This window comes from Alosa sapidissima, chromosome 10 (assembly GCF_018492685.1).
Source record: "Alosa sapidissima isolate fAloSap1 chromosome 10, fAloSap1.pri, whole genome shotgun sequence".
NCBI classification, from domain to species: domain Eukaryota; kingdom Metazoa; phylum Chordata; class Actinopteri; order Clupeiformes; family Clupeidae; genus Alosa; species Alosa sapidissima.
In genome coordinates, this window is record NC_055966.1 from 7,882,644 (window position 1) to 7,897,643 (window position 15,000).

Sequence of the window (15,000 nt, forward strand, 5' to 3'; positions counted from 1 at the left end):
TCAGTGAATTATAAACACATTCATCAAGGGCTATAAAGTATTAACACCTGTAAAACCTATAAACCCTGACATACACAGCCATGGCAGCACTTAACATATTATGTTATTGTAAACCCTTACAGCTTGAAGTATCAGAATGCATTATACAGCTACTTCAACCTCTAATGTTGTCCTTGATGCAATCATCATCATTATCAAGAAGTACAATAAGCTTTATTACACATTACACTTCAAGCTCTAAGGACAAACTATACAATTTTTACACTTTATATGAATGCATTTCATATACTGTATACAAACATATATCTACCTAGTAGCAAATCATGTAGGTCATTCAGGTGTTATGAGTACTTTATAACCATTCATTAATTTGTTTATAATGCTTAATGAATACCAGCTTTAATCTAAGTGTAAGTGCACCTGGAATCTTCTGTCACTTCTTCGATGAATCCCGAGTCACATCTTGGGCAGATATATTCCTAAAAACAACACAGCATTAATCAGTAGGAAACATTCACCGGAACACTACCGTCATTCGGGCTGCTTGTGACTACATGCAACACACCCGCAGCGCAGTCTGCTTTTACAGATAGAAGAACCGGCATAACATGTCTGTGACTGCGCTCTCGGAAGCGAAAAGCGAAAAACTATAAATGGCCTCTGACACTAGGATACAGATACACCAGCAAACTCATTTAATGTAAACAAAACACCCCCCCCCCCCCACACACACACACACCCCGGACACAGTAGCATTTCCTGAATAAGTATGTGGTAATTCCAATCTCATACACGTATTGACAGACAGTGAGTTTGGGCTTTTAAACTACGAGGAAGTGAAATAAAAAGGGGCTTAGTGGCATAGTGTAAATGGGTGTAATTGGGCTAATGGTGGATTGACAAACTGATTCGATGACTGAATGGGGATTATTACCATAGGCAGATATTAACCCATTCACGATGGTGTCAACGACCTATAACATTAGGTTAATCGTGGTACTATAACGTTAATGCTTGCTTGGTGGCTGACGTTAGCTAACCTTGAACCATTTCAGTTTCGCTTTCCTTCGTGTTACCCATTTGTAAAACATTAATCATCAGTTAAATGTACAGCATTACTCTACACACGGTCATCGGACTTCTTTAGTGATACTGTTTCTAACCATCACAGACTTCAATGCCTGATAGCAACCGAGACACTGCAAGGCAGAACAATATATCCAAAAACAAACCAAAAGCTAGGTAACGTTAGGAAACTAAGGTTGAGTTATTTAACGAGCTGCCTGAATCTGCGATCATTCCACAGCTATTGTTGCAACTTTGCTAACGTTACCCATCAAGGATGCTGTGCGGAACGTACCACTGAGGAATCAATTTTACGTGCTGTTTCAAGTCTGAACGACACAAACAACATTCCTTCAGCTTTTGTTAGGGCCCCGCATATAGCCAGCTAGCTATCCTACGCTACGCTGGCTAGCGGGTGAAAAGAACCAAGGCAATTGTGCTAGCCTGTCAGCTAGCATTGACAAGCTCGATTGTTTTTCCTCGGTCTACTTGGCAGCGTTTTTGCAGAACCGGACATACATTGCACGGGAATGACAGAACACTAATGCACCAAAACAGCTTACATACCGGGAGTTTAGGGCTCACTTCACCCTTACAACAGTGACAGAAGAACCGATGCGGGGGGACCGCCGCTGCCTCCGCCATTTTTCCTGGAATAGCACAAACAGTGACGTCGTCCTGGTCGAGGAAAGAGGCGGTCCGCCAGAGGCCCAGCATGCAGTTCGTTCATATCTGTGAGTCCGAGGGCGGAAGTTGTTCACAACAGTTAACACATGTGTGTGTGATCATATTTACTTTGGGATACTATTTTATCAACTTAACATATTGAGCTTTCATAGGAAAGTACATAAAAGGTAGGAAATACTTTTCTTCTTACGATGTAGGCTACTATTTTCCAGTGGTGCTGACGATGAATGAAATTGTGATGAAAAAAGGAAAGAAAACCGGTGTCAAGATTATGACTGTCAGCTGCTCTCCCTGAGCCTCATTCTTTGGTTCCCCGTCTCTTTGAAAATCAATACTGAGCTGTTTTAAGTCGGTGTAGCTGTAGTTTTATTTGCTTATTGCCCAACACAACCATGTGTGTACACTGTTTTAACTCGGTGTAGCTGTAGTTTTATTATGACCGTCATATAGGTTTAGTCAGATGTCTAAATTTCCGTCAAGGATTCCCGGGACACTGAAAGACCGGGGTACACGAAACTTGGTCGGCATGTAACCCCACATGGATAGCATGGAACCATCGTTTTTCGTTTTGATCTGTACCCACCGAAAGGAGGGTAGGGCAGACACAGTTTTCTGTGAATATCTTGAGAACCGTAGGGCCTAGGATGACCAATTTTTTCCGTATGTTTGCCTCCAGGGGTCATGTTAACCCATTCCATGTGCATAAACAGATACACACGCACACACATACATTCACAGTAATCATACGTATGACACATACTCACACAGTAGACATATGTACGCATGCATGCACATGCACAAACACACATACGCAGACAAACACACAAGCACGCACACACATACACACCCACACACATAAACATAAACGTGTGCACGCACACATGCACACAATTCAAGAATTTCTCAGAATTATGAACAGGCAAGATGGGGGTGGGGTTGTATAAAATCAGTTTTACATGTGAAATCTATGAACTAATCATGTTTTGGTACTTTGATACCAGTGAGAATTGAGTGTGGATAATGGAATTTAGTGAGACAGTTAGAATCATATAGGCCTTTCAGCGTGATTTATTTTTGTGGAAAAAATGTGCTGGACTGGGCGGCGGTCATATTTTGTACCGCTCTGCGGTACATCTAGTTTGCTTATTGCCCAATACAACCATGTGTGTACACGATGGTTTTTGCTGACTGTGTGTGTGTGTGTGTGATGTATTTGTGCAGATGACGGCCCAGGAGGTGCGTCTGTGTGGACTCCTCCTGCAGGAGCATTTTGGGGAGGTAGTGGAGAAAGTGGGCACCCAGCTCATCAGAAGTGGAGCACTCATACTACGAGCCGTTGTCCAGGAATCCAACTTGCCCCTCGACTTGGTAGGCTAATGATTCCTACTATATATCTCTAGAAAAAGCCAAGAGGCTATGTGCACCATTTTCACTCCTAAATAATTCTTTGAAGCAACTAAAGGTGAAGTAGGCTGTACTTACTTGTCTGTTGCTCCTTAATCAGTTTCACTGACTAGTCTGGAGCAGGTCCCTCTGTCCTGATTGTGTGACACATTCCCTGTGCTGCCTACCTTTAATCCTGCAGTATGGCCAGTCAGTATGTGTACTAATGTTTAGAACATGAGAAGGATATCCTAATAAAAGTTTCCAGACTAATTTGAGAATATAGACCTTTTGCCATCCACACTAATATTAACCGACTCCTACGCCATGAGAAATGGCTCAACAACATCACCAACCTTGTCCATCTTCACCAACACCGGGGCCCCCCAGGGCTGTGCAGCCCCTTCCTCTACACCCTGTACACCAACAACTGCAATAGCCCATCACCCATTACTACCTACTACAAATACGTGATCACACTGCCATAGTTGGATTACTCAACAACAAACAACTTCATCACAGCGTGTCAGGACTCAATTTCACAGTTTTCACAATGGTGTCAGGACAGTTACCTTCAAACATGCATACAGACAAACATAGACAACATAGACAAAACAAAAGAGTTGGTCATTCACACATCCAAATCACCCCCTGGACTGACCCAAACCCACATCCACGGCCTACCAGTTGAACAGGTCAGCAGTTTTAAATACTTGGGACTCATAGACAATAAACTCAACTTCAAGGAACATGTCACTGCCGTCCAGAAACGCCCACAACAAAGATTACATGTCAAGCGTAAACTATACGCCCTCTCTATTGCCCCCCACCTCCTGCTCCTACATTCCAAAAGCATCATCCAACCCACCCTGCTGTACTGCTCACTCTGTTTTTACACAATGCTAACCACCACCTGCAAAAACAAACTCACTAAAATCACACATATTGCCTCCAAGATAATCAGTCTCCCCCACCCAGCCTATCAGACATGAATGACACAGCCATCACACGCCTAGCACACACAATAGCAGCTAACACAGACCACCCCCTGAATCAATTCTTTACACTACTCCCATCCAGCCGCAGATATAGAGCACTGAACTGGACTAAAGCCTCTTTCAAAAACACTTTGCTCCCACCGCCATCACAGTCCTAAACAAACTGTAACACTGCCACCATCACCTCAGTAATGTCTAGATTTATGTTTTTCACTTTGATGTGTCTATATGGGTGTCTTAATGTGATGTGATTTATGGTGTTGAGTGGGTATGGGATATACAGTATGTTACTTGATATATGTCATGCTTGTGCTGTGTGGATGGGATATGTCACATGGGTGGATGGGTCATACATGTATGTGTTTCATGTTAAATGTTTTAATATGGAGTGTTTGTGCTATGGGACATGTAATGGAAAATGTGTGGAAATGATTATCCCTATGGGACAATAAAGACTCCATCTGTCTCCTCTGCAGGGGAAGAAGTCTCTGTGTGTGGAAATGATTATCCCTTTGGGACAATAACAACTCTATCTGTCCCTTGTGCAGGTGAAGAAGTCTCTGTGTGTGGAAATGATTATCCCTTTGGGACAATAACAACTCTATCTGTCCCTTGTGCAGGTGAAGAAGTCTCTGTGTGTGCTGGCGCAGCACGGCATGTGTGTGTTTGGCGGAGGGCGTCGGGGCCCGGGGGCGCCTGTGGAGTACCGCGTGTGTGTGGAGCGCGTGCTGCACATGCTGCGCTACCCCCGCTACATCTACACGGCCAAGAGTCTGTACGGAGACACGGGCGAGCTCATCGTGGAGGAGATCCTGCAGCGGGGACAGATGACCATGACCTGCGCTGTCAAGACTGTCGCTGACAGGCTTACGCACAATATGGAGGGTGAGAGTGTGTGTGTGTCTGTGTGTGTGTGTCTGTGTGTGTGTGTGTGTTTACAACTCCTGAAGATTAAATGAAAGAAGACTATTTATTATTACCTTTTCAAATGTTTATACTGTAAGTCGTTTTGGATAAAAGTGTCTTCTTTCTAAGTTATGATGACTTTAATTCTGTTTTTATTTCCCATGGTCTGTCACTGGTCTGTGGGTGTTTCTGTACAGATGGCTGCAGTATGGACTACAGTGAGGTGATCTCAGCGTTCTCCAACTTGGTGGAGACTCACTTCCTGCAGCGCTGCCCCCTTGTGGCTGAGCAAGGAAGCGCACCTCCAACCACAACAAGCACAGTAGAAACTGCTCCTGCCCCACCAGCCATCACATGCCCCCCAACACCCGAAAGTAACCCTGATTGTTACAAACTGCCTCAGATAAACCTCAGAGGTGTGTTTGCATCACAAGACACACATACACACACACACACACACACACACATAGTTGTTATGTCATATTATGTCAAATGGCATTTAGCATGCTGCAAGTGTTTGCATCATTCTCATCTAGAGGATGATAATGAAGTGACTGCTGATTATTAAATATGTGTGCATGCGAGTTAATAAGTGTTGCTTGAAGTCGTCTGCTGAACATGTGAAAGTGTTTAGTGTGTGTAGGTGTTCATACAGTATGAGTGGTGATTTGCACTGTGTGTCAGGCTGAGGCAGACGTCTATTGAACATGTGAAAGTGTTTAGTGTGTGTAGGTGTTCATATGAGTGGTGATTTGCACTGTGTGTCAGGCCGTGTTCATATGAGTGGTGATTTGCACTGTGTGTCAGGCCGTGTTCATATGAGTGGTGATTTGCACTGTGTGTCAGGCCGTGTTCATATGAGTGGTGATTTGCACTGTGTGTCAGGCCGTGTTCATATGAGTGGTGATTTGCACTGTGTCAGGCCGTGTTCATATGAGTGGTGATTTGCACTGTGTGTCAGGCCGTGTTCATATGAGTGGTGATTTGCACTGTGTGTCAGGCCGTGTTCATATGAGTGGTGATTTGCACTGTGTGTCAGGCCGTGTTCATATGAGTGGTGATTTGCACTGTGTGTCAGGCCGAGGCAAACGGCGGCGCTCAGGTGAGGATGCAGAGGACCAGAGAGGGGGAAAGCGAGCAAAACTGGACAACGGAGAGGTGGGTGTCACCGCAGTACACTCGGAGAACGCAGGGAACACTACAGAACACTACAGAACCTAGTGGTGACTGCATGACTGATGAAAATGCTGCTATTTATGATTTATGTTTATGTTTTTGTGAACATTTAACAATTTCCCCACATCTTCCATTTGCCTCTTCCTATTCTTTTCTTTCACCTTCTTTCCACGTCCAACACATCTTCTGCTTGTGTTCATTTCTCTTCTCCTCGTCCTCTTTTCTTCCCTTGTTTCTTTGTTTGTTTCTCCTCCTCTCTCCTCCTCCTCCTCCTCCTCTTCCTCTCCTCCTCCTCTTGTCTCCTTAGCCGGTGGGTGATGAGGGGATCTATTGGCAGGTAAACTTTGAGCGTTTCCACCTGCACTTCAGGGATCAGGCCATCATCAGCGCAGTGGCCTGCAAGCTGGACCAGGTCAGACAGCTCGTATCTAACTTGCCGTTCCCTCTTTAGTTAGCCTTCCTGCCCAGATATACTTGTGTGTAAGTTTTAAAATGATGGTTGGGTGTTATTAATCTCCCAGGCTGTGACGGAGTTGTTATCCTTTCTGATAATTTTCTTTTCTTAAATGTTGTCTTCTTAAACTCAATTTTTATGAAGCAGTTACATGCAGATAAATGGGCTTTGCTGTGTTCTGCATTGAGTAGAAATGCTCTAACTAACTCTGATTCCTGGGGTATTGTCCTGTTGGTTGTGGGTGTTATGTGTTGACAGACGAGCAGTGAGATCGTTCGGACCATGCTGAGAATGAGTGAGGTCACAACTCAGCCTGGAGCTGCCCACACACAACCTCTCTCAGCCAATGAGGTAAGACTTGCATACTCAGTGTAACCTACTGCAGCCAATGAAGTAGCACCCTTAAGCGCTCCGCAAGTAGGCGCAGGCATGAGTGCGCTGTCACTTACCGTGCACATCAGCACCAACATGTTTAACTGGCAGGCATTAGATAAACAGTGGATTTTACAGAATAGAACTGAACCGTCGTCTACACAGCGGCGGCAGAGTTCGACACTGGTGTGTGGGGTTGTAGTGAAAACAATGGAATCTAATGTTGGTGTGTGGGGTTGTAGTGAAAACAATGGAATCTAATGTTGGTGTGTGGGGTTGTAGTGAAAACAATGGAATCTAATATAATCGAATGTTGGTGCCAATGTGCGGAAATCTTTATTCTAAAGAAGTTCCAGTCCTTGATTGTGATTGGCTGAATCGCGTTCGATGCCGTTGTAAAATGCAGCATAAACATACACCTTGACCGCATTTCGTTCTATATTACTGCGCTACCATAACTTGATACAAAAGTTAAAGTAGCTACGTATCGACGTTGCTTGACAACCATTCTTGGCCGAATAATGATTATCTATGTATAAATCGTTACATTTCTAGTTGCTGTGCCTTTACTTCATGAAATTTTGGCAGGTATTTATAGTAACAGTTTTAGAAAAGCAATACGCTACTTGAGTCTGTAGGTTACACTGATTCTACAACAGCTAAGCTCCGCTAGCGCGTTGTGCCTAACAATGCCCCTTAGCTGTTGTAGAATCAGTGTAACCAACGGCCTCAGCTCCCACAATAATACCTGATGTGATAGACAGTCATTGTGTGTGTGTGTGTGTTTTGTCAGATTTTCCGAGCCCTTCCCGCAAATTACAGCATTAGCAGACCCATTCTGGATCAGTACCTCAGCTTACTGGTGGATGACCCGGTAAGACCTGACATCTTGACCCAAACTGGCTTTTGCAGCAGGTCCATTTTGACCCAATTAATCACCAGTCTCTCATTACAGATGGAGTTTGTTGGGAAGTCAGGAGACAGTGGAGGGGGGATGTATGTTGTCAGTATCCTTTAAAACTGCTGCCTTTGTCTCCAGTTCCACTTTGCTGTGTATCTGTGTGTTTATCCATCTGTCTGTGTGTGTCATCTCTTTATTGATGTCTTATATCTGGGAAATTGAATGCAGATGCAAAGCTAATTTTGCAAGAAACACCGATAAACACTAAGCATTTGAGCGCTACAAGTTGTGCACTGATGGTCTTTAACTCCGGCCTTAGACCTGCACAGAGCGTTGGCCAACCTGGCGAGAGCTACCCTGGAGTCTGTGGTGCAGGAGAGGTAACACGCACACGCACACACATGCACTTGTCCTCTCTGGACACCAGTGTCACTGCCAGCCTCTGTTCTTGTCTCTCCCTGTTGGGATCCAGAGGGCTACCCTTTGGCATACCCATTTATTTCAATTGGGCTATCCAGCAATCGTTACAGAGATTATCTATCCCAAAATGCATCACTCTGACCTGATTTGGTCCACTCAGATTTGGCTCGCGGTCGGCTCGCATCTTCCGGTTGTTGCTAAGGAAACGACACCTGGAGCAGAAGCAGGTTGAGGACTTTGCCATGATTCCAGCCAAGGAGGCTAAAGACATGCTTTACACACTACTGTCAGAAAACCTTGTTCAGCTTCAGGTGAGATGCATGCACCCTCCCATGCAAAACGCACCTGTGATGAATGTGCATAGATGGTGGAATGGATGTACTTTATAGATGTACATTTAATGTACACGTACATTTATTCATTTCTCTGATGCTTTTATCCTAAGTGACTTACAAATGGACCGGCACTCCAGCTGCAATGCAAAAAGAGACCTTAGAGTAAACAATAAAGAAAAAATGTATAATAATTAATAAATATTATCTTTTAAGTATTACTTTTACATAAAATACAAGAGGGGCAGCCGTGGCCTACTGGTTAGGGCTTCGGGCTTGTAACCGAAGGGTTTGGCGGTTTGATCCCCGACCAGTAGGAAAAATGTGGGCGGGGGATGTGGTTTAGCACTGCTCTCCCATGCCCACATCCATGGCTGAAGTGTCCTTGAGCAATGCACCTAACCCCTCACTGCTCCCCGAGCACTGCTGTAGCAGGCAGCTCACTGCTCCGGGATTAGTGTGTGCTTCACCTCACTGTGTGTTCACTGTGTGCTGAGTGTGTTTCGCTAATTCACGGATTGGGATAAATGCAGAGACCAAATTTCCCTCACAGGATCAAAAGAGTATATATACTTATACTAGATAACCAGAGAATGATAAGGCAGAAGGTTATGTGACAACGTGACAGGGAAGTAATCAAGTGACTGACAGAAGAAGTAATGAAGATCGATAGAAGTGGGTGCAGAGGAAGTGCATATACAGGTGGGTCTCAATCGTCTCATATCGTGGAAAAGTTCATTTCTACTCCCTGATTTAGTTCAAAAAGTGGATCTTTCATATACTCTAGATTCATTAGATATAAATTGAAATATGTTTTTGTTGCAATCTTGGTAATACGGCTTACAGGTCATGAAAAATTAGTATCTCAAAATATTAGAATAAAGAGGTTGTAATACAGTAATGTCAGTTTCCTGAGCCTTTAAACTCTTCGTCTGGTTCAGTAAACACAATCACAATCATGAGAAAGACTGCAAACTTGATAGTTGTCCAGAAAGGACTCATTGACACCCTCCTTATAAGCCACAAAAGGTGGGCAGGGTGTACACGGAGTGCTGTATGAAAGCATATTCATGGAAAGTTGTCTGGAATGGAAAAGTGTGGTAACAAGGATGACCGCAGCCTTGAGAGAATTGTCGAGCAAAGTTGATTCAAAAACTTTACGAGGAGAGTGGACTGAGGCTGGAGTCTGCATCAAGAGCCTCCATGCACAGACGTGTCCAGGAAATGGGCTACAAGTGGCACATTCCTAGTTTCAAGCCACTCCTGAATCAGACCAGGTTAGAGTATCTTACCTGGGCTAAAAAGAGACAGAACTAGACCGTTGCTCAGTGGTCCAAACTCCTCTTTTCACATAAAAACAGAGTTTGCATTTCATTTGAATATCAAGGTCCAATCAATGTCTCAAGAGTCTGGAGGAAGAGTGGAGAGGCACAGAATCCAAGTTGCTTGATGTCCAGTTTGATGTTTCCACAGTCAATGATGATTTGGGGTGCCATGTCATTTGCTGATGTTGGTCCACTGTGATTTATAAAGTCCAGAGTTAATGTAACCTTTTACCAGGAGATTTTAGTGCACTTCATGCTTCCATTTGCTGACAAGCTTTATGGAGATCCTGATTTCCTTTTCAACAGGACTCTGCACCTGCCCACAGTGCCAAAACGGCTAGTAACTGGTTTGCTTACAATGGTATTACTGTGCTTAATTGGCCAGGCAACTTTATGGTTTATTGTCAAGAGGAAAATGAGAGACACCAGACCCAGCAATACAGATGACCTTAAGGTCGCTATCAAAGCAACCTGGGCTTCCATAACACCTCAGCAGTGCCACCGGCTGATTGCCTACATAACACGCCACAATGATGCAGCAATTTGTGCAAAAGATTTCTCTTCTGTATTATAACCTCCTTATTCTAATATTTTGAGATACTCATTTTTGGTTTTCATGACCTGTAAGCCGTAATCATCAAGATCACAACAACATTACTTGACATATTTCATTTTATATCTAATGAATCTAGAATATATGAAAAATCCACTTTTTCAACTAAATTAGAGGGTAAAAATGAACCTTTCTGCTGTATTCACATTTTTTGAGACCCACCTGTATATGGAAAGTGTGGGTTAACTTGTTAAGTTTGTTAGAAATGTAAGGAGAGGAGGTACTCTCAGAAGAGCTGGCTCTTCAAATGATTCCTGAAGATGGAGAGGGACGTCCATGCTCTGGTATCGATTGATTGGATGGATGGATGGATGGATGGTTTATGGATGGATAGATGTCTAGAGTAATAGATTGTGTAATGGATTAAAAGGACAAAATAAATAAATAATCAGGAAGAGGCCTTCATTGTTTGTCTATATGATGTGTTCGTAGGAAATCCCAAAGACCCCAGACCACGCCCCCTCCCGCACATTCTACTTGTACACGGTCAACCAGCTGCCCACAGCCAGGATGCTGCTGCAGCGCTGCTATAAGGTACACACACAGGGCTTCACACTGCGTCTGAATGACTCCTACTGGACCCAGGTACACACACAGGGCTTCACACTGCGTCTGAATGACTCCTACTGGACCCAGGTACACACACAGGGCTTCACACTGCATCTGAATGACTCCTACTGGACCCAGGTGCCCAGTCGTGAAGATATCAGAGTTCACATTACGCCTCTATTACCAAAATAATTAATGGATGTTCTCAACGTCTACCAAATGACATTATTTTGTACATCCATAAAATGCTATTCATGTCTTTGAAAGTTACACTGGACTCGTGGCAAGACCCCCCAATAAGGCCCCATAGTGCCCAGTGTTCATGTCTGGATGTTGTCTCCATATTGATGAGGGTCTGTCATGTGTTTGATGCAGACAGTGGCCAACCTTATAGAGAGACGCCTCTTCGAGAGCAAGGAAAACAAGTGAGTGGGATTACATTGGTGCTTTCTGTCTGTCTGTCTTTAAAGGAGAATTCCGGTGTGATATTGACCTAAAGTGTGTTGAAACATGATACCGAGTGTGAACGTATGTCTCATAGCCCATCTTGGCTTGTCCCCTGCACTTCAAAATCTGGCGCTAGTTAGCCGATGCTACCAACAGCTTTTTCAATGGTGGTGCTTCGGCATCGGGCTAGCCATGCAAATAAATCACTGTTTTACACCATTTACGAGGCTCAATGTATCTCCACACTTCATTGGTAGACTTCCGAGGGCCCTGACATTTAAAACGAGACATTGAGAACTTTAAAAAAGCACTGGTAGTTTACTTACAATACCATTTATGCAGACAGTATCTTCACGAAGTTTAGCGTTTGCAGCCATCTTGAATTTAGTCACGATAAGTCGAGCGACGAGTAAGAATGAACAGGTATGATAAGGGATCAGATTCCAAAAATAATTCCGTGGAAATGCATGGATTCCAGTTGCTGCTACTGGAAGAAACTGGAGTCCATGTATTTCCACTGAATTATTTTTGAATAATTCTGAAAAAACTACCAGTGCTTTTTCAAAGTTCTCAATGTCTCGTTTTAAATGTCAGGGCCCTCGGAAGTCTACCAATGAAGTGTGGAGATACATTGAGCCTCGTAAATGGTGTAAAACAGTGATTTATTTGCATGGCTAGCCCGATGCCGAAGCACCACCATTGAAAAAGCTGTTGGTAGCATCGGCTAACTAGCGCCAGATTTTGGAGTGCAGGGGACAAGCCGAGATGGGCTATGAGACATACGTTCACACTCGGTATCATGTTTCAACACACTTTAGGTCAATATCACACCGGAATTCTCCTTTAACAGTTCTCCAGCGGTATTTGTGTTTGGGATGCTATTACTGCCATTTCACGTTCAGAGTTAAGAATACAGTGTGAATATAATGCTTGCACGTCACATGAAAAGTATGCAAAAGTATGCAAAGACCATTGTGGATGAAGTGTGCTGTGGTTTGATTGGTAGAGTTGTGCTGTGGTTTAATTGGTAGAGTTGTGCTGTGGTTTGATTGGTAGAGTTGTGCTGTGGTTTGATTGACAGAACTGTGCTGTGTTTTGATTGGCAGGCGTCATCTGGAGAAGTCTCAGAGGATCGAGGCGATCCTGGCTTCGCTGCAGGCCACGGGGGCTGAGGGTACTCAGCTTCAGGAAGTCGAGGAGATGATCACCGCCCCAGAGAGACAGCAGCTCGAGGCGCTACGACATCACATCAACAAGTATGACACATCCACGCATGCACGCACGCACAAACATGCAAACACCGACACAAACATGAACACTAACACCATTTGATTGTTTGATTACACAATACTAAATACGGTAGAGCACCTATTCAATACTAAATACGGTAGAGCACCTATTCAATACTAAATACGGTAGAGCACCTATTCAATCCTAAATACAGTAGAGCACCTATTCAATGCTAAATAAGGTAGAGCACCTATTCAATGCTAAATACGGTAGAGCACCTATTCAATACTAAATACAGTAGTGCACCTATTCAATGCTAAATACAGTAGAGCACCTATTCAATGACTACTTCAATCTGGCACAACTCTAGCCAAGTATGAAACAAGTATGAAACCACACACCTAATCAACTATTTCACCTAGTTCACGAACACATCATCGTAACAATACTAAGGCAAATGGTGAAACACACAAACACACACACACACACACACACACATTCCACAATATAATATATAGAATAGCCTATAGAACTAATCCACTCCTCTGCCTCATACACACTCACACAGCTGTCCACTCTATAGCCCTTTTCACACATGACCTCCGGACAATTAGGTCCGGATCTCAAACACTCAAAGTCGAGTGTTCAGACATGAACCTCACAAGCGGACATTGCACGGGTGGGAGTGGTTTAACTGAGGGGAGGCTTGACGGGTTATGACGCACAAGATATCAATCAATCAATGATGATGATAATTAATAATGCTAATATATGGCGAGTCCATATCATTAAAACGAAAAGAAGGTCTGAAGATGTGAAGTGTTTTATTTGTCTGTCTGCAGGCTGGACTCCAGTGAGAACCAGGTGGATGAGACCATATTCCTGCTGGAGTCCTACATCAAGTCCACAGGCACCTCCCACTGACCCTGAGGCCGGAGAGATGGAGGGATGGAGGGTGAAGAAAGAAAAGAGTGAGAAAGACAGAGGAGGGGGACAAGAGATGAGAGAAGAACTCACTGATGTGTTCTAGCGGATGTGTAACCATGGGCGCCGAGAGTCACCCTAGTTTTAGTGTTGGGATGAATGGAGATGGCCCCTGGGTGGTGAAGTCAAACAGTGTGGGGGGGAACGAACCTGATGGCACCAAACTATGGACGGGCTCTCGACCAGACGCTCACCAGACGAGGACCGTATTTGTCCACTGCCAGTCTGAATATACTTCATCTTCATATCATTATTTCTTTGAATAGATTTGTCAATAAAATATTTTGATTTTGTTTGGCTGTTACTGTTGTGTGGTAAAGTGTAGAGAGGCAGCATTAAAGCAACTTTAGTTAACCTGAAGCCTCGGCGGAATGGGATTGGGATGAGAGTGGAAGGGTCCTGACGCAGGGCTGATAAGAATCCTTTCACTTATGTGGACCTTTGAGACCATGCATATTTTAGATTAATACATAGTACAATTACACAAACTTGAAATACCACTCATCTTGAGTCTCTGTTGTGATCAGGCCTTGGGTGCCTGATATAATCAGTCCATATGAAGTTGGGAAGCTATGGTGTGACTTGCCTTTTTGGCCACCTGGGCAAATAATGCCATTGTCCATTCATCTAGATGTAAGGCAAAATCCACTGAGAATGATTACAAGAGCTAGACTGGGCAGCTGCTGTCTAGGTTTTAAAATTACTTAATAATAAAACAAATAATAATACATGTTATTTTATTTGTAAAGCACTCTCTCAAAGCACTTGAATACAAGACCAACGACCCTGCTTACAGTTTACAAAAGACTTTTATTGATCAACAGTTTTAAAATCAGACCTGAAAGCAATTTACAAAACAGCAAAATAATGCAAAGTGAAAACCTGTTATGAAACTGAAGTTTAAATAAATGCACATGATTGTAATGATACAGGATTACTATGTTACAAAGGCCTGTGTCTGTGTATGTCTGTGTAGCCCAACCGCCACCATCTTGGTATAAACAGGAGTAGCATTGTGTGTGTGTGTGTGTGTGTGTGTGTGCTGACTGCATGTGCTCCCCAATACACACCTGCGCTCCTGCATTCAGTACTGGAGAGGAGGGAGGGTCATGGAAAGCCAGTGTGCTGACCCCCACTGCTGTAGAGGACACCTCCTTT

The 15,000-nt window shown here is 43.7% G+C and overlaps 3 protein-coding genes across 3 annotated transcripts in view; 1 reads left to right on the forward strand and 2 right to left on the reverse strand.

Annotated features, from left to right (window-relative positions):
- Positions 1-15,000, reverse strand: part of rnf115a (ring finger protein 115a) — a 24,573-nt gene that overhangs the window by 6,773 nt on the left and 2,800 nt on the right. The window contains 2 exon segments of the mRNA XM_042106042.1: positions 421-479; positions 1,633-1,743. Of these exon segments, the coding sequence (XP_041961976.1) occupies positions 421-479; positions 1,633-1,710 (137 nt within the window). The 5' untranslated portion in view covers positions 1,711-1,743.
- On the forward strand, positions 1,777-14,135 carry polr3c (polymerase (RNA) III (DNA directed) polypeptide C). Its single transcript, XM_042106025.1, has 15 exons — positions 1,777-1,919; positions 2,974-3,120; positions 4,754-5,018; positions 5,237-5,455; positions 6,118-6,197; positions 6,523-6,627; positions 6,928-7,020; positions 7,835-7,915; positions 7,997-8,048; positions 8,262-8,322; positions 8,523-8,673; positions 11,065-11,166; positions 11,557-11,606; positions 12,735-12,884; positions 13,701-14,135. The coding sequence occupies exons 2-15, from the start codon at positions 2,974-2,976 to the stop codon at positions 13,780-13,782; spliced, it is 1,638 nt and encodes a 545-aa protein (XP_041961959.1). The 5' UTR covers positions 1,777-1,919; the 3' UTR covers positions 13,783-14,135.
- Positions 14,427-15,000, reverse strand: part of itga10 (integrin, alpha 10) — a 42,082-nt gene continuing 41,508 nt past the window's right edge. Inside the window, exon 30 of the mRNA XM_042105997.1 lies at positions 14,427-15,000. This exon is cut by the window's right edge and continues 715 nt beyond it. The gene's annotated coding sequence lies outside the window, so the exon portion shown is untranslated.

Coding starts and splice junctions, on each gene's coding strand:
- polr3c (XM_042106025.1), top strand. CDS start 2,974: ATGACGGCCCAGGAGGTGCGTCTGTGTGGACTCCTCCTGCAGGAGCAT. Junction 6,628..6,927: donor TGGCCTGCAAGCTGGACCAG/GTCAGACAGCTC, acceptor ATGTGTTGACAG/ACGAGCAGTGAGATCGTTCG. Junction 11,167..11,556: donor TGCTGCAGCGCTGCTATAAG/GTACACACACAG, acceptor TGTTTGATGCAG/ACAGTGGCCAACCTTATAGA.